At 44.6% G+C, this 20,435-nt stretch overlaps 1 protein-coding gene across 1 annotated transcript; it reads right to left on the minus strand.

Annotated features, from left to right (window-relative positions):
- Window positions 1-875: 875 nt before the first annotated feature.
- LOC117348541 (gonadotropin-releasing hormone II receptor-like) lies at window positions 876-19,914 on the minus strand. Its single transcript, XM_033920784.1, has 3 exons — window positions 19,378-19,914; window positions 10,843-11,047; window positions 876-2,317 (listed from the first exon to the last, which is right to left on the minus strand). The coding sequence occupies exons 1-3, from the start codon at window positions 19,912-19,914 to the stop codon at window positions 1,860-1,862; spliced, it is 1,200 nt and encodes a 399-aa protein (XP_033776675.1). The 3' UTR covers window positions 876-1,859.
- Window positions 19,915-20,435: the final 521 nt, after the last annotated feature.

Here is a 20,435-nt window from a genome sequence, read left to right on the forward strand (position 1 = left end):
AAACCACCTGCCTCAGGAGTCAAAATATCTGGGTATGTAACCTTGTGTCAATTGCCAAAGCAGAATGTTAAATCAGTTGACTGCAGGCTGTTCAGAACATACAGTATACCACTAAAACCTGCAAATGTTAGGATGACTGCATCAACATAGTGCATCACACCATTGTCTTGATCCTATTTTTTTCAGGATTTTGTGTCAATGCATGCCGTTTCATGTTAGCGTGAACTAATGTGAAACAGTACCTGCTAAAATGAAATGAAAACGACTGAACAAAAAATAAAACAAATGAATTTACGAGTGTTCTTCAAAACATTTCCGCACGTTCATAGTTTTGTGGAAAATGGTTGGGATGGGAGGAGTGGTAAGAGGGCGTGTCCTAGAATGTCATGTGACCTGTCAGGCAAGCCAGCTCACCTTACAGGTAGTGATGTAATTTGCTTTTGAGATATTTAATAGCATTTAATAAAATAAAAGTGCAGAAACTTCTTGAAGATCCCTTGTAAATGAAAGAAAAACAAAAAATGTTCTGCTTACTGCTACAGGTTAAGACCAGCCCAGCCACTCAATATGATTTCTTACTTCTGTGCTGTTCTAGCTAAGGATATGTCTCAACTGTCGCTCAAAAACATTTCAGACACTTAACCAGCCAATTGCTACACTATCTCCACATCTTTCTTGCTTCATTGGTTTAAAAATTTGGAGGACCCTGTTCAATAAAGCTTTTTTGCCACAGGCACAAACTGGAGAAGTTGATCGTAAATAAAGCTTTCAGCGTGGCACTGTGACTATAGCATGGAAATGGACAAGTCGTCACTTCCAAATGAACCAAGGTGCACACGTTAAATCATTGGAAGATGACCTTAGAGATCCTTATTATATGACACAGGTGGCTTTTTGACATTGTATGCATGGATAGCCTGGTTTAAGTTATTTTAGTAAAGGAAGACCACATCTCTATGGTGTATGCATTCAGTCTGGCCCTTGTGACAAAAATGTCCTCCTAAATCATCATGGTAACCTTTCATTAGAAAAATACATTAAGCCAACTTTCTCGCTATGAACTATTTTGTCTGAGTTCACTGTTTCCTGTGTTGTGAATATTCCATCCATAAGGCTCAAAGCAAAAAGATGCTGTGAAAAAGCAAAAACTCCATTTAGTCGAGACGGGAATATTCAGAACTGTGACAAATGTTCATGGAAAAATTTAAAATGAATTTATTTATAATAAGAGTTAATGAGCATGGGGCAAAGTTTAAGGCAATCTAGGGTGTGCTTTGCTAAGTATTTGCAAGGTTACAACCATTCCAGTGTTCGAAAGAATGACATGGGGACAAATTTTTTCCCGTCCCCGCGGGAACTCATTTTCCTGTTCCGGCGGGGACGGGATGGAGAAATTGAGTTCCTGTGAGGCTGGGGAAAAATTTGTTCCCATGTCATTCTCTACAGTGTTCTTCTTACCTTTAGAAGAAATGCTTTTTATATGTCTATATTTGCATTGTGCAAGACAACTATGTAAGAAATGCAATCTTTACTCTCCTACCACAAGATGTAATTGAATGCAACATGAGATTCATGCTACAGCTTTAGAACTTTCCTTATAAATTGTCCATAGTAAGAAGGCAGTGTACCTGACGGCTGGGACTGATATGGCTTAACAAGGCAGCTATAGACAGGTGCTCTGCTATGGTTATTATCCTCACTAGCCACTGTAAATACATGGCTTACTAGTTCCACAATCATTAATGTCATTAGCAGCCTCTAGACCTCTACCTTCAAAGACCATAGAAGCAGTAATGATTTTACTCTGACATTGTTCCGAGTATCGGTAGAAGCCAGATTAGCTTTCGTCTTCATGTTCTTCAGAGGTAGCTGCAGTATGGTCCATTTTTCTGTTTTTTTGTTTCATTCTCAGTGCAGTTAACGCCAGGTGTCTCTTGTACCAGAACTGTTACCTTCTTCACACGGAAAGATGACATGGAACAACGGAACGATCCTGTCACGGAGGAGTTGGTATCAGGATCAGCCGTCATTTTGGTTCTACCGCAATAACGTTGAAGACCTTTGCGAAAATGGATGGTGAAAAGACCATAGGTGATAGGGTCCAAGCAGGCATTGAAGAGGCCAAAGATGAAGAGAATGTGAGTTAATGACTGTGAAACCCTTTCCTCCATTGTTTCTGGGTGGAACCAATACCACAATCCCAGGAGATAGTACGGCATCCAGCAGATGATGAAGGAGCTTACAATCATGATGCTCATTTTCAGAGTCCTCATCCGTGCCTTGGGAATGTTGTTTTTAGATCGGCGAAGGTACACCTCTTTAGAAGACACAAACACAAATAGAACAGAAGAAATTGTACAGCATAGTATGCCCCATGTCCTAATCTTCTTTTGCCAAGGGTCAGCTTATAGAGAAGTATTATATCTCTGGTTGGGCTCTCTCCGGTTTTGCCACTACAGGCTTGCACTGCTGCTCCCCATCTAACAGAGATGGGGCTTAATTAAGGGAACCTTTTATTAAGTGGTACCCTTATGTGGGTCTTTCCTGTGTGCTAAGGCCATTTTTACCACAGCAGGAAAAAGGCCAATTTTCAGGGTTTTCCATTAATGGCTACAAGCTAATTTTCCCATTTGCACATAACCATTAGCACATGAGCCTCTACTGCCACATACATTGTAGGCAAGTGTCCCACAAACTTTTCGGCCAGTAGCACACTAAACATGGTGCCCTGGCCGGAAAGCACCTGGAAGTGCACAGATGTCAATGTCCACGCATGTGCGGAGGCCCTCTGGCCCTGACCTTGAAATTGTTACGTTGGTGGGGGATTCTGAAGGAGGGGAAGTGCGGGGAGAGGAGGAGAGTCATCCGTGCTGGCTGATTGCCTACAGGATGTACCACGAGAGGCACATTCTATAAGCAGTCAGCCGGAACTTCTCCTCCTTACTGGCATCTCAGTAGTGCACATCTGGAATCTGCTGCGGCACAGTTTGTGATACACTGTTGTAGGCGATAGGAACTCAAGTGCTAATTGGTTACCACGTGGCAACTGATTTGCATAGATGTGCCCATGTTCCACCCCCAGACATGCTCCCTGTGCCCAAAAATAAATTTTATTTTGAAGCATGGGGGTAGCACATTCACATGGGAAAATTACTATGGGACACCTCAGTGCAATGGTGTAGCGAGGGAGGTGGTGCCTGGTATATTGCTATGCTATGCATCCCCCACTGACATGAGGGGGGTCCGCCCCTGGCATGGTCTTTGTAAAGGGCAGAGGCACCCATCCTTTCTGCCCCCTCGTTTCCAACCCCTCCTGCCCCGTGCATGAGCACCTTCCCTCCCCTTGTACCTCTTTAATTTTTCCTGCGTAAGGAACATTATGAACTTGCTGTTTGTGTCAGTGTCACCTCTCTCTGACATCACTTCTGGGCCAACATGACGTGGGCAACAAGTTCATGCTGCTGCTCTCAGCTGGAAAATTAAAAAGGTTCAAAGGAAGGGAAGGGGGTGCATGTGGCAGGGGGAGTTGGGAAGGAGCGGTGGTGGTGGCTTGGAGAAGAGAGAAGGGGAGGGGCACCACCGTCCCAAGCGCCACTTATCCTCACTATGCCACTGGCACCCCCACTCTTCCCCACTGCTTGAGCACCCCTCGCATAACTCTTGAAATGTTCACAGGCATGATCAGCGGTTTCCACCTGCTGCTTGTGCCGTCCTCAGCTTCCTTCTGAAATCACATCTTGGTACCGTAACCAGGATGAGATGACAGAAAGGAGCTGAGGCTGGTGCAAGCAGCAAGTGGTAGATGCTGCTGGTGCCAGCAAACATTTAAAGAGGTACACCGGGGGCAAACCGAAGGAGAAGCACCAGTGCTGGCGGCCTCTGCAAAGATGGCACCCAGGGTGATCTGCCCTGCTAACCCACGGTATGTCATTTTTTGTTGCAGTAAGCCCCTGTTAGTGCTAGAGCCCTGTGCTGCACCCCCCGTTTGTCTTTTTGGCTCACCAAAGTGCTTTTTTCTTTATTGCTCCAACCCTGTAAAATGCACTGGTCATCCCTCTTCAACCACCTTTTCATACTAGCCTTTGGTGTTGGGCTAGGTCCTGTGACACACAATAGGGTGGAGTTTGAACTATGACTTTTCTTTTTATTCACCCTCACTTCATTTTTCCTTTCTCTTTCCTTTCCCCCTTTCTTTTTTTATATAAACTGTGGCATATCAAGAACCAATACACAAATACAAACAAAGATACTGCTGCATAGATATAAAAGCTGTCACTGCCAAGAGTTTGTGTGCATATTCCGACACCCTTAAAACGAATTCAGAGATTCCTAGTCTAGAACCCACCATAACCCAAATCACAGTATTCTTGTCCAGCCTGTCAAACAATAACTTGCTACATCAGAAAACCTGGATAGCAAGAAGAAAACAGTGCTGTGCAGGTGCGATCGAGGCGGCGCCATCTTCGGCCCGGCTCCCTTTTCCTTATAGGCGCGTCCAGCGGCTCCTAACCGCGCGCCTGAACCGGAAGCCTTCTCTCTGACGTCGCAACTGGCTTCCGGATGAGGCGCGAGGAGCCGCTTCCCGCACTTTTGTGCACTGAGGCAGTGAGGACGAAGGAGCCGGCACGAGGATAACGGGGGCAGCAGAAAAAGGCCAGAAGTTAAGGCACAGCATGGAGAAAGGGAGACAACAAAGGTAGGGGAATGGTTTTAGTTTTTAATTTAGTGCTTGAATTGTGTCCGTTTGGGGAATTTTCACCTGCTATCTGTATTTTGCGCTGTTCAGGAAGAAATGCTTTTGTTTCTTTTTCTCTGGGGTTGTTCTGCATGAAGAGTCTTGAATCCTAGGGTTTCTTTGTATATATATTAGTACTTTTCGTTTTTGGTCCCATATTTGCATGGGGTTATCTGTGTTCTGGTAAGAATGAATGTTAAGAAGCATACAGTCTGCTTTGTGTAGTTTAATTGTGGCTAACCATTATGTGGTGTTAATAAGATTATATTGTATGTGTGTATATATGAGAATGAATGGAAAAAATGGTGTTACAATTAGTACTATTATGGGGGTGGGGTCTGACCCACAACTTTGCCCAGTGTTCTTCAACCGCTGGTCCACAGACTGGTGCCGGTCCACAAAATAGTTCTTTTATTTCCACCAGTCCATAGGTGTAAAAAGGTTGAAGAACACTGCTCTATAGGACTTGATTGACCCAATTTCAGTTGATTGGAATAAGAACCTTGTTTGCCTTAGTTGAGATTTTTCATTATCGAATCAGTTTCTAGTTTAGTAGATAATGCCTGAATTTATTTGGTATAAAAAAAAGAAGAGGAAGAAAAAAAATAATGCAAAAATACTTTCTTTGCAGAGGAGGAAATGGCATGTGATTAACTTTCCCAGAGAAAGTTGCATCTGAGAACTTCAATGTGGCGTTAAATTGCTACAGTTCTGGCAGGATGATACATTGCATGAGTTTACCATGACAGAATAAAATGGTGTGTCTTAATTTATAAACAACAAGATGTGTACCAGGGGTGGGGCGGTGGGGGTGGTCTGCCCTGGCTGCAAGTTTTAAAAGACTTCTACTGAGTGGCTTAACTAATGGCAGTTTACAGTTTACTTAAAACTTGATATACATACTGCCACGCCAGTGCAGACATAGGCATTTTACATTAAATAAAATAGAACGCCATATTTCATTATTGTATGTTCTTCAGCACACGAGTATATCTTCAGACCCTCTGCCTGTAAACTGAATCCTAAATTGAAAAAAATTAGTTTTTAATATTTAAATTTTATGTTGTATAATGTCTATGTGAATAAGTTTAGGGATAGAATACTACATCCAAAAACAGCAAAACTGGAAGAGAGACAGGTAGACAAATACGAGGGACCACTAGTTAGCGCCTGTGGGTGGGCCAAGGGCGGAGTCAGCACTTATGTGCCGATATTCAACACTTAACCAGATAAGATACAGTCCTATTTTTATCTGATTTAACTTATCCAGTTACATTCTGAATATTTAATTTAGCTGCATAAGTGTTATTCCCTATATATAACTGGATATTCAGTGCTGGACATGGCCAGGCAATAATACAAGTATTAAGGGTTACTCCCTTCCTTGGCCAAAATAATGCTAATCCCCCACCAGCTGAATATTGACCCAATTATTTTTATTTACATTCTTTACTAGTGTGAGACTTACCATCCTGCAAGGAGCTGCTGAAAAGTTCTCAGCCCAACCAAGAAGAGAATGATGTGGAGTCATGAAACCTAGAAGTTATTCCACATTTTTCTTGACACTTTTTGTTTCACTTCATATCATTGAAACAAAAAGTGTGGAATAATTTGTAGGTTTCATGGCACCACATCATTCTCTTCTTGGTTGGGCTGAGAACTTTTCAGCGGCTCCTTGCAGGGGCAAGTCTCACACTAGTAAACTAGCAAAAGAATGTAAATAAAATAATTGGGTCAATATTCAGCTGGTGGGGGATTAGCATTATTTTGGCTAAGGAAGGGAGTAGCCTTTAATACTTGTATTATTGCCTGGCCATGTCCACGACTGAATATCCAGTTATATATAGGGAATGACACTTATGCAGCTAAATTAAATATTCAGAATGTAACTGAATAAGTTAAATCAGATAAAAATAGGACTGTATCTTATCTGGTTAACTGTTGAATATCGGCACTTAACCACATAAGTGCTGACTCCGCCCTTGGCCCACCCACAGGCGCTAACCAGTATATTCAGTGGCACTATCTAGTTAAGTGCAACTGAAAATTCCATGATAGGCTTGGACAAATGATTTGAACAGCCATGGGCTTCTCCTGGCCATTTAAAGCATTTTGAACAATGACCTCAATAGATTCAAGCAGCAGCAGTGGTGTAGTTAGGGGGGGGGAGTGCACCGCCTTGGGCACTGTCTTGGTAGGGGCGCCAGCACCTCTCCGCCCTCCCTGCCCCTCTCCTGCCTCACAAGCACCTTCCCATTCCTCCCCCCCCCCTCCCCCACCAATGCCTCTTAACTCTTTGCCGGCATGAGCAGCAGCTCCAAACTGCTGTTCATGCAGGCCTCGGCTCTCCCCCCTGAACTCACATCCTGGGTCTGTCTGTACCATCTGTGCGGGAGTTAAGGCTTTCCTCTTCCGGAAACAGTGTCTTTCACTGCATTGGCCCCTGGGAGTGGAACAACCTTCCAGGATACAGTCGCCAGCAGCAAAATGTACAGAACTTTAGGAAACTGCTGAAAAGAGTTTGGCTGAGGAAGAAGGAGTGCTGACTCTTGAGTGCTGGTCACAGAGGCATCCAATGGTCTGGGTTGTTTTATTTGGTTTAATGATGTCTGTTATTGAGGTATTTTGTATGACTTATGGAATTTAATATTTTGATGTATGTTTGGGTTTGGCCAGTTTTGGCCTTAAATGATATTCGTCGTTGATGCAACGTGTATGTTATATGTAATTTGATTTGATATGATATGTAAGTATGTAATTTGTTACAGTGTGTCCTTGAAGTGTTTTGTACGACAAATGTAAATGTTAATATGTAACTTGCCCTGGATAAGGGCGGGTGAGAAATAAACAATCAGAGGGAGAGCTGAGGCCTGCAAGGGAAGGAGGTTGGAGAAGCTGCTGACGCTGGTGAAGTTAAAGAGGTATGGAGGAAGGAAAGGGGTGTGCTTGCGGTGGAGGAATGGGAAAGGGGAGGGGGGAAGATAAGAGGGTGGTGGTGGACACCACCTATGGTTACCAGATGTCTCGATTTTCCTGGGCATGTCCTTCTTTTGAGGACATGTCTGGGGGTCCGGATGGCTTTTCAAAACCCAGCACTTTGTCCAGATTTTGGAAAAGCCTCTTCAAATCACTTCAGGCAGGGAGGAAGTCTGCACATTTGCGGATGTCCCTTGACGATGTCTTCCCTGCCCAATGCGATTTGCGGACAAGAGCAAGCAGTGGAGGCGGGTCTAGGGTGGCAATGGGGGCGGGATTAGGGCAGGGATGGGCAAAACTGGGTGGGCCTAGCACCACCTCCCCAGGCATCTCCTACCCTCGCTATGCTGCTGAGTAGCAGCTTAATTTAAAGACCTGATATTCAAGAGGCAGACTGCCTTGGCACTATCTGGGCAGTGCCAGGTCAGTCCAGAGGTGGTGTCTGGGTAGAGCCAGGAGTTACCTGTTTAGCAACAATATTGTTTGGATAAGGCTACAACAGCAAAAAGGTTGTTCAAACTTTATCCAGGTATTGAGCTGAATGTTGCTGGTATTCAGGTAAGTACCAGTGAATACGAATACCTGGATATTCAGCACAGGTATCTGGCTATGGCCAGTGCCAAATATTGAGCCATAAAAAAAGCCCAGGGCAGCTACCATCCAATATTCAGTGATATTTAGCTGGCCAGGAATGATGCCTATGTGGCTAAATAGCAATAAGCCGGTTATCCGCAATTATTCCAAGTTTATTAAAAATTTGATATATTAACTAATCAGGCTACGAGGCGGTTTACATAGATAAAAAGGAGAAACATAGATGTATACATAATCAATAGGACAGACCAGAGGTAGGAATGGAACACATAATAAAACTGAAACGATAAGGAAAATGGGGAAGAACTACATTTTTTTAAAGTGAAAAGAAGAAGTAGGGAAGAACAGGGGGAAGGGAAGACAAAGCAACTGGCAATAATGCAGGTCTAAAATGCATGTAAAACATCCTTAAAAGGATGGGAAATGGCCACCTATGTCCTGCTAAATATCCATTTCATTGGCTATATCATGTGACATAGCAAGTTAGCGCCAATATTCATTGGCTGACAGCTAGTGCCTGCTATTTAGGTGGGCCTTTCTTTGGCCGCTTTGACTTAGCTAGTCAGCTGATGAAGATCAGCTTGGCCAGCTACGTCTACCATGGCTGAACTTAGACTGGGAATTCAATGCCAGTGGCCAGATACGTCCCAAGTGTTGAATTTACGGGTTTGCCGCCAAATGCAGGAGGTTGCCGGGCTGCATCCCATGATCTGAATATCGGCCCCCTAGTGTTTAAAAACACCGACCATCGCGGGTTGGATATCACCCCCAAACAAAATATTATTCAGTGAGATAGACAGTGGGAACGGACCAAATCTAAGTCAGAAAAATAGAGAAAGAATGGCTTCAGTGGTCACAGGCTTGTATGAATGAGGCTTTGAAGATATGTTGTGCCGTATTCATACATTCAAATTAAATTATGCATTATCCCCAGATATATAGTGCTGGGCCATGTCTGGGCACTGACATTCAGTATATGGCTATACATAGACTGATAACATGTGTCTGGTTATGTCTGCTATTCAGAACTTAACTGCATAATTGTGTTTTATGTGGTCCTAGTTGTCTGGTTTATTTATTTATTGGGATTTATTAACTGCCTTTTTCATGACGAGATCCACCCAAAGTGGTTTATAATACATTGAATGGTATTTAGGTATGCTAAGTATTTTCCCTATATAACTCTGCTACCTGGGGCAATGTCAAGTTAAGTGACTTGCCCAGAGTCACAGGGAATAGACTGGGATTGAACTTGCAACCTCAGAGTGCTGAGGCAGCAGCTCTAACCACTAGGCCACACTCCCCTCCCTGATTAACCTATGTGGGTATGTTCTGAATATCAGTGCCTAACTGAATAAGTGCTGACTCTGCTCCCCAGACCACCCACAAAATAATCAGTTCTGGCTTTGACAGTAACTGTATATATTCAGCAGTACTATCCATCAAGTACCACTGAATATACTCGGTTAGCCCTGAACAAGGATTTAAACGGCTTGAAGCCTGTCCTGGCCATTTAAATTGCTTTGAATATTGACTCCTAAGTTTTACAGAATGGACATAGCCAACAAATTGTTGTTGACACGAGGAAGACTTAGGAGCAATGTTAGGAAATTCTTTTTTACGGAGAGGGTGGTAGATGCCTGGAATGCTCTCCCGAGGGAAGTGGTGGAGAGGAAAACGTTGATGGAATTCAAAAAAGCATGGGATAAACATAGAGGATCTCTAATTAGAAAAAGAAGAATGTAAATTAAAGAGCTAAGGCCGGTACTGGACAGACTTGCATGGTCTGTGTCCCATATGTGATGATTTGGTGTAGGATTGGGCTGGGGATATGGGGACTTGGAATATGAGGATGTTATTGGCCAGACTTTATGGTAGATTTCCTGCAAACAGGATGGTTGGATAGGCTGGAGTGAGCTTGCACGGCAACTTCATCTGCCATAATTTACTATGTTACAGTATAGACTCCAAATGTTAGTCAAAGCCCAGCTCTGTATTTTCTTTTTGCTAGATCACTAAGACTTAGGATATACTAAAGCTATCGGTAGGGTTACCAGACGTCCGAGAAACCCTGGCAGATTGACTTTCCAAAAACCAGCAGTTTGTCTGGGTTTTGGAAAGCCCCGAGCTCTGGCTGCATCTGGAGGACCTTCAACAAGCATGCATGGATGATGTCACATGCATCCATGCATGCTGGAGATCTTCCAGACAGGGCCTAGAGGTCAGCAAAAAAGAGATAAGGCTTTTTGAGGGCAGGGCTGGAGGTGGAACAAGGCAGGTTAGAGGTGGAACAAGGCAGGGCTGGGAGGTGTAATGGGGTGGGGCCATGCATCCAGGTTTTCCTATCCTTAAATATGATAACCCTAGCTATAGGATCATATGTAAACCCATGGAGCCAACTGGAAATCCAGCAAGAAAATAGTGGTAGCCATATCTGAGAGCCAGCTTTTCTATTTTATAGTCTGAAATTCTAGGACTTACTCATGTCAATTCCAATGGCCCTGTGCTGGCCCTATTTACATATGAAGAGAACTCACTTGCTCCTTTAGCCATCCGCCTAGAGATCTCCAGCATGATTCTAGAGTAACAGAAGACCATGATGAGAAGTGGCAGCAGGAATAGGCAGATGAAGCTCACCATGTTGTAACCCGTCTCCTGCCAGCGTTCCTGGAAGTTACCTCTGGTGGTACACTGTGTGAAGTTCTCGGGTACAGTGATAGTGACTGTGTGAAACAGGAATAACTGTAACATAACAGATATACAAAAAGAGAATTACAACTGAGGTTTAAGGTGTTGTAACTGAGTTACGGTTTGGGGATGTACCTTTGGAGACAGCGTCAACATTTTCATTGTACTCTTCTCACGTTTATTTGTATTTTGTTTTTATCAATCAGTTTTCTGAAGCATGTACTCTAAGATGAAGTTGGACCCCTGACACAGGCAGACATGCCAAAACACGACCCATATTGGATCTTTGCTCCTCTTTTAATTTTGATGTACATGTTGGGCTTTTACTAAAACACTATTCATTTATATTTGCATTACTTCCTCATCAGCTTCATTTGTTTTGGTCATCTCTGCTCCTCTTTTTCTTGACCTTTTCTCATTTTTTGAAACACATCAGTGTTTGCAGTGTGTTGGTTGGTATTAAATTCATGTGCGTCAGAATGGGGGAGGCTATAAGGGCCATGGCCTCCCCAAATATTGGAGGTTGGAGGAGTTGCTTATGGGCGGCTCTACTCCCCCACCCACCTCCTCCTGGTCGCTGTAATTTTTAAGTCTTTGAGCAGCTGCCGCACAGCATCAACGAGCAGGCCTGTCCCGTTGACGCTGCGAAGGCTGCCTGAAGACTTAAAAATGACAGTGATCGGGTAGAGGTGAGTGGGGGCAAGAGAGATGTGCTGAAGGATCCTGCCCCCCTCCCAAAGCAAAAAAAGTGTTCTGCTGCCTACGATTAAGTTGTTGAAGTGTTGCTCAGCATTACCTGTTATGCTCTATTTTTTTTGTTGGCCTAGAACCAACAATATCTAGATAGAGTATTAAATGGAAATGAATGCAGTCAATACAGATGAATTTGGCTGTCAGAACTGCAGCTGCTACAAATTTAAGTGTTGAGTGCTGCTTTACAAGCTTTGTCGACTGTCATTTTAAAGTTTTCTATGAGAGACTAAGGGCTAGATTCACTAACCTGCCCGATTGTGTCCGATCCGTGTGCAATCCGTGGCAGGCCAACAAATTCTCAACAAGTCGGCGCCCGAACTCCCCTTTAAAAGGAGGGAGCCAGCGGCGCTAAGGTTTCAGCAGCCGCGTGGAGGTAGTAAGTGTAGGCAGCAGCTGAGGAAGCAGGCGAGGCAGACGGAGCAGAAAGGAAGTGGTAGCAGAAGGTAAAAGCATCGGAGGAAGCAGGGGTTAGTGGCAGCAAGGAGTGGGTAGCGGCGAGAGTTAGCTCCGCCCACCCGCACCGCGTCACCAGCGCCCGAACTTCCCTTTAAAAGGAGGAGAGCCAACACCTTAGCGAGAGCGCCTTTGCGAAGACCTTAAGAAGAGCCAGACCACTACGCCCAAGAACACACACAAGGAGAGTCGGCGCGGTAAGGGAGAAGCAGGCACAAAGGAGGAAACCCCCCCCAAAAAATACCCCACATACAGGTAAGTGAAGCCAAGGGCCAAAAGGTGCTGAAGACAAGGAACAGGTAGGTCAGAGGGGTCAGGTAGGTCAGAGGTAGCATCCATATAAGAGCAACGAGAAGAGACAAGTGCAGAGAAAGCAGAAGAAAAGCAGCGGGAACAGAAGACAGGAAAAGGGTAGGCCCAGGAGACAGGCCCAAGAGGTAACATACACGCACCTCAGCATATAGGATAGCGGCAGAGAAAGCACATACAAGCGAAGAGAGAACACACTCAAACAGAGAGAACACACAAGCAGAGAGATCACACAAGCAGAGCGAACTCACGCAAGCAGAACAGTAACGACAGAGGGGTAAGAAAAGGCAAACTCAAACAAAAGGCTCTGGCAGGCACAGAGGGCAAGGAAGGGAAGGACAACGCGCATGCATGAGCGGAAGGAAGCATAAGACGAAGAAGATCAGGAAGAGACAGGAACAGGAGCGAATGCACTAGCAAAAGCACAGGAACTTCTAGAAGGCAGACAAGAATGGAAGCTGCAGGAGCCCAGGGATTGAGCTTCCCAGTGTACTGCACGGAATGCCACATGTACGACTACCTCCCCTTGGGGAGGCAGTCGTATGTGTGCGGACGATGTCAGGAACTGAAGAGCTTGAAGAGTGAAGTCAGTCATCTGAAGCACAGGATCCGGGAACTGGAGGGACTCTACATCTCAGAAGACCCCTTCCAGACAGACGATTAACCTATGAGAGAGAGGCACATCGAAGAACAAGTCAGGGAACTTGAGAAGTTCATCGAAGACGCCTACAGGAGAGTGGAAGAGCATCGAGTAGATGAGAAGTTCATCGAGGACGACTACAAGAGGGTGGAAGAGCAAGAACACAAGCAGACAGGAACAAGGAGGATGCACAGAACGGAGGACACGAACCATCTGACACCGAGGCAGAAGGATCCCATGGAGGAAACACGCAGGAGGAAGAGGCAAGATCCTACCAGCGCCTTGAGGGAGAAGAAATGAGACCCACCAAAGACACTGATCTGCAACCACAGCGGAGACTGAAAAAAGGAAAATCTGCAATCCTGGTGTGAGACTCGATCCTAAGACAGGTGGACAGTCACATAGCAGGAGGGAGAGAGGATAGGCTGGTGACCTGCCTCCCAGGAGCAAGAACCAAGGACATCATCGACAGAATTGAAAGGATCCTGGAAGAAGCGGAGACTGAAGAGACGACAGTGTTAGTCCACGTCGGGACAAATAATGTCACCAGGAGAGACTACAGCAGGAAGGCACTCACCGAACAGTTCAAGACCTTGGGAAGGAAGTTGAAGATGAGGACCTAGAGGATAGCGTTCTCGGAGATCCTACCGGTACCGAGGGCAGATGTGAAGAGGCAGATGGAACTACAATCAATAAATGTGTGGATGAGGAGATGGTGTGAAGAAGAGGGATTTCACTTTGTAAGGAACTGGACAACGTTCTGGGGAAAGAGCAAGCTCTTCAGGAGAGATGGACTACACCTGAGCGCAGCGGGCACTAGACTACTAGCAAACAACGTCAAGAGAGGAATAGAGCAAGCTTTAAACTAAGAAGTAGGAGAAAGCTGACAGTCGACCAGGTGTTGATGATTCGGAGGACAGTATCCCAAAAAGATACTGAGGGGGAAGAGCGCTGGGAAGACACCAAAAACTCCAAAAGAACAACAAAAAACACCAAACAGGTGACGAATAACCAACGGAGCCAGAAGTATCATGAGGGGGATAGGAGGAGGCTACTACAAAGGGAAGGCAAAAGGGAACATTGGAAGGGAAAAAACATAAAAAGGAAAGGAAAAAATACAATGATACATACCACGCACCACTAGGGGAAGACAAGAGAGACAATAAACGAGAGACTTAGAGGAGACATGATAGAAACCTTCAAGATCATGAAGGGCATAGAAAAAATAGACAGGGACAGATTTTTCAAATTAAGGGGATCAATAAGTACAAGGGGGCACTCAGAGAAATTGAAAGGGGAGAGGTTTAGAACAAACGCCAGGAAGTTCTTTTTCACACAGAGGGTGGTGGATACATGGAACGCGCTACCAGAGGATGTGATAAACAGGAGCACGCTACAGGGGTTCAAAGAAGCTTTGGATAGGTACTTGGAAGACAAAGGGATTGAGGGGTACAGATAAGAGTAGAGGTAGATTATAGGGATGGGATTAGAGGTAAGTTACAAAATTAATTAGGGACCACTGTTCAGGCACTAGGCCTGATGGGCCGCCGCGGGAGCGGACCGCTGAGCAAGATGGACCTCTGGTCTGACTCAGCGGGGGCAACTTCTTTTGTTCTTATGAGAGTCTGCAGAAGGGGACGAAAAGAATAATGAATCACATGGGAAAATAACAAGAAAACAAAAATATGGAGACTTACACTGTATGTACACTAATGCAAGAAGCCTGAAGAACAAAATGGGGGAACTAGAAATCATGGTCAAAGATGAGAACCTAGACATCATAGCAATCATGGAAACATGGTGGAACGAGGAAAACAAATGGGACACATTACTGCCAGGGTACAAGTTATACCGGAGAGACAGCACAGGACACATCAGAGAGGAGGAGGATTAGCACTGTACGCAAGGGATACCATTCAATCGACCGGAATGGATGCAGCAACAACAAATGACCAACTGGAATCAATATGGATTAAAATACCAGGAAGAAAGGGAACCGAGGTAAAGATGGGCCTGTACTACCGCCCACCTGGGCAAACAGAAGCAAAGGATGAAGAACTGAGAGCCGAGTTGAGGCGAGAATGTAAAAACGCAAACACTATAGTTATGGGAGATTTGAACTATCCCAGGATAGACTGGAGCCATGGAGTTTCAAAATGCTCAAATGAATCAGAATTCCTGGAGGCTGTACGGACGGGACTGCTACTTGGAACAACTTGTCAAGGATCCAGCGAGAGGGACAGTTACTCTGGATTTAATCCTCAATGGACTGAGAGGACCTGCCCACGGAGTGGAAGTAGTGGGGCCACTAGGAAATAATGATCACAACATGATCCAATTCAAAGTGGAAATAGGTAGGCCAAAGGGGAGGAGAATCATTGCAACAACGTTCAACTTCAGGAAAGGGAACTATGATGCCATGAGACAAATGGTGAAGAGAAAACTCAGGATCAGCTCCAGAAAGGCACAGACGGTGGAGCAAGCCTGGACCCTATTCAAGGACACAGTAAACAAAGTGCAAAACCTGTATATACCCAAGTTTAGAAAGGGGTGCAGAAAGAATCAAGCGAGAGACCCAGCATGGTTAACCAAGGAAGTTAAAAAGGTGATAGGAGACAAGAAGAAATCCTTCAGGAAGTGGAAAAAGGATAAATCCAAGGAAAATTGGAAAGAGCACAGGAAGCACCATAAAGAATGTCACCGTGTGGTCAGAACAGCAAAAAGAGAGTATGAAGAGAGACTTGCCAAGGAGGCGCGGAATTTCAAACCATTCTTTTGATATGTGAAAGGGAAACAACCGGCAAGGGAAGAGGTGGGACCCCTGGATGAGGGAGACAGGAAGGGAGTGGTAAAGGAGGAAAAGGAGGTGGCGGACAGATTAAACACGTTCTTCTCATCGGTATTCACAAAAGAGGACACATCCAACATGCCGGAGCCGGAAAGATTCTTCAAAGGGGACCAAGAGGAAAAATTATTGTGCATGGAGATAAGCCTCGAAGATGTACTCAAACAGATAGATAGACTAAAAACGGACAAATCTCCGGGCCCAGACGGAATCCACCCGAGAATACTAAAAGAACTTAGAGATGAAATAGCGGAGTTACTACAGTAGATATGCAACCTATCCCTGAAAACAGGGGTAATCCCGGAAGACTGGAGGATAGCGAATGTTACACCCATCTTCAAGAAAGTATCCAGAGGCGACCCAAGGAATTATAGACCGGTCAGCTTAACCTCAGTTCCGGGGAAGATGGCCGAATCATTAATCAAGGATAGTATCAATGAGCATATAGAAAAAAATAAGCTGATGAGAACTAGCCAGCACAGTTTCTGTAATGGTAGATCATGCCAAATGAACCTACTGCACTTCTTTGAGGGGATAAGCAAACAACTGGACAAAGGCGACCCCATATACGTAGTGTACCTGGATTTCCAGAAAGCCTTCGACAAGGTGCCTCACGAACGCCTACTAAGGAAACTGTGGAAACACGGAGTGGAAGGGGACATACACAGATGGATCAGAAACTGACTGGCGAACAGGAAACAGAGAGTAGGAGTGGAAAGGGGTCACGAGTGGCGTCCTGCAGGGGTCAGTGCTGGGACCGCTGATGTTTATGTTTATTCGGGTTTTTGATTGAACGCTTTTTTGAAACTACAAAGCGTTGTACAAAATTTAAAATTAACATTTAAACAAAAATTTAACAAATAAAACTTACATTACTGTAATGACACATCTATTATTAATTGAATAATAATAAAAACTACATGACTGACAACAAATACGTACTGGGTAAAAAGGACCGAAAAGCCCCTGGACACGAATAGGAAGAGGGGGAGAAATACAATCGGTATAGAAAATGTGAGAAACATTTAAGGTAAACACAAAAGGGAATTGGGAAAATAAATGTAAGAAACAAGATTAAATTAATTACTAAAACACAATTGATCAGTTAAAAGCATCTTTAAAAAGAAAGCACTTTAAATTGCTTTTAAATTTTTGTAAGTTTTTTTCCATTTTTAAGTGTAAAGGAAGAGTATTCCAAATCATAGGGGCTGTTCAATATATTTATCAATGACCTGGAAACAGAGAAATTATAAAATTTGCAGATGATACAAAACTCTCTGGTAAGTTTAGAACTGTCGAGGAATGTAGAGAACTTCAAAGGGACCTGAACAAATTGAGTGAGTGGGCAAATAAATGGCAGATGAGCTTCATTGTGGAGAAATGTAAAGTCATGCACATGGGAAAAGGAAACCCGATGTACAATTACACAATGGGGAGGGTATTATTGGGGGAAGGCAGTCTAGAAAGGGACCTGGGGGTTATGGTGGATAGAACAATGAAACCGGCGGCACAATGCGTCGCGGCCTCAAAAAAGGCAAACAGAATGTTGGGCATTATAAAAAAAGGTATCGCTACCAGAAGCAAGGAAGTTATCCTCCCGCTGTATAGGGCAATGGTGCGACCGCATCTGGAGTACTGCGTTCAATACTGGTCAGCATACCTTAAGAAGGATATGGCAGTATTTGAGAGGGTCCAGAGAAGAGCAACAAAAATGATAAAGGGCATGGAGAACCTTTCGTATGCTGAGAGATTGGAGAAGCTGGGGCTCTTCTCCCTAGAAAAACGGAGACTTAGAGGGGATATGATAGAAACTTACAAGATCATGAAGGGTATAGAGAAGGTAGAGAGGGACAGATTCTTCAGACTGGCCGGGGCAACAAAAACTAGATGGCACTCGGAAAAATTGAAGGGAGACAGATTCAGAACAAATGCCAGGAAGTTTTTCTTCACTCAGAGGGTGGTGGAAACCTGGAATGCACTTCCAGAGGAGGTAGTAGAACAGAGTACAATTTTGGGTTTCAAAATGGGACTGGACAAGTTCCTGAAGGAAAAGGGGATTGAAGGGTACAAATAGAGGGGTAGTATACAGTACAAAATGCTTTAGAGTAATAGATAACTTACAGGTCATTGACCTGGGGGGCCGCCATGGGAGCGGACTGCTGGGCACGAGAGACCTGTGGTCTGACTCAGCAGAGGTGATGCTTATGTTTTTAAGTCCTCATGCAAATGGGGGCTGTTGGAGGCATGCCCCCCACTGACCGCTTGGATTGCTGGAGAGCGATCCTGACGCATGTACAGACCATCTTCTTTGCCTGTAGATGGTCTGCGCATGCTCACTGCAAAGGAAGAGCTGGAAACAATTTCTTTTGTAAATACAGAGCTGGAAACTTTTGCGAGCCTGTGGTTTTAACCCGCAGGTTGAAAGTGGGACTGCACCGCGGGTTCAAACCACGGAGTCGGGGCAGAGAGCAGGGCGGCAAGAGCAGGAGATTCGGGGCAGAGAGCAGGAGAATCGGAGGCAGAGAGCTGGGTTTTTGCACAAGCAACTGGTCCTCAGCAGTCACTTGTTTTTGAATTGGCCAGCCCAGTCGGTGTTCCTGAAATTGTTTTGTGAATCGCGTCCTTCCTACTTTGCATGCCTTTCCCCCTCATTTGCATGTGTGGATCGGATCGGAGGATGATTGGCACAGAGGTTAGTGAATCGGGTTGGTACACGATCGCAAACACAATCGGTGAGCTTAGTGAATCTAGTCCTAAGAGACTAAGGACCGGTTTATCAAGCTAAGAGTTCCTTTTATCAAGCTGCGCTAGAGGTTTTTAGGCCAGTGCGAGCAGCAGACCAGAGAAGTTGCTCATGCTGGTGGAGATTTAAAGAGATACAAGGGAAAGGGAGAACATGAATGTGGTGTGGAGGGTGGAGAGGAGGGTGCGTGGGGGTGTCTCTTACCCTCACTACACCACTGCACAGTGTCCACCAATTTGTGTGCTATATACAGAATTTGAGCCTAAGTGCTCCCGCATTAACTCTTGTGGTTTTCTAGTTAGTGTGCACTAATCATATCACACTAGCCGGATCACAAAGGAACACTGACTCTCTGCCCCCTTTAAAAAAATAGTTAATGTGTGTTTAGCACACAAAAACAGGCAAAATACTTCAAAACACTTGCATTTTACGGAATCCTGTATTCATACATTAAAGCTTTGGTAAGGGCTTAATGCTCTTTACTAAAACGGCCTCTTTGTACTTGAAATTAATTTTCTTGTTCACAATACTCAGTTCTCGATGTAAATCTTAATTCCTAGCCTTGGATTCATATCATCACTGAACGTTACAACCTGCAAAACAGCCAAGAGATCTGTCCAATATACTATGATTAAGAGCACCTGAGGGATAGACAGCAAGACGCTCATTGTCCAGGCCACAGTCAGCATCATGTTATTCCTCCTCTTGGCGTCACTAATGGCAAGAGGATTTAGGATGGCAGACTGACGGTCAATGCTGATCACTACAGTGACAAAGGCACACGAGTACATGGCTACCAGCTTCAGAAACATAAGGATCCTGCAAGCCAGGTCTCCCCCTTGCCACTGAACCGTGATGTTCCATATGGCATCCAACGGCATGACCACAAACGTCACCAACAGATCAGCAGCCGTTAAGTTAAGGATCAGTATCCTGACATGAGACCTCTTCTTTCGGCTGGTGCGGGCAGCTGCCCATAGCACAGCCAAGTTGCAAAAAGCTGAGATGGCAAAGACGGTAAATGTGATAATCACACGGACTTTGGCAGCGAGAGAGAACGTGGGCAGCTGGAAGATGCCTTGGGTCATGTTGAACATCCAATGGTCCACTTCACAAGTCCCATTCGAAATGAGGAGGCAATCACTGTAAATTCTCTCAGGTCCCTTGGTGGCATTCATTGCTGACCTGTGCAGAGTGCAACAAGGTTTATAGCCAAAAAGTCAGTGTTTAAAGATCTGAAGGTCTTTTTCATTGCATTCAGTCCCAATCAGGGTCTCATTTTTACCTTTAAAAAGACAGAGAATATATTAGTTTATTTCTACGTATTTGGATCCTGAAAAAGCTTTGTGGTAGAGGTTAACATAGAAACATGATGGCATATAAAGGTCAACTGGCCCATCCAGTCTGCCCACCCACAGTAACCATTATCTCTTCCTCTCTCTAAGAGAACCCACGTGCCTATCCCATGCCTTCTTGAATTCAGACACATTCTCTGTCTCCACTACTTTCTCCGGGAGACTGTTCCATATATCAACCACCCTTTCTGTAAAAAAACGTATTTTCTTAGATTACTCCCCTGTATTTTCCATTTCTCTTGACATTAACATCATTTACCAGACAACTCTTGAATGCTTCTATAGTCAATAGGTGATCTCTCCCTTCTGGTCTTGAAGGTTCTGGAATAATCTGTTCTTTGTTT

The sequence above is a fragment of the Geotrypetes seraphini genome, chromosome 14, assembly GCF_902459505.1.
Source record: "Geotrypetes seraphini chromosome 14, aGeoSer1.1, whole genome shotgun sequence".
NCBI lineage: Eukaryota > Metazoa > Chordata > Amphibia > Gymnophiona > Dermophiidae > Geotrypetes > Geotrypetes seraphini.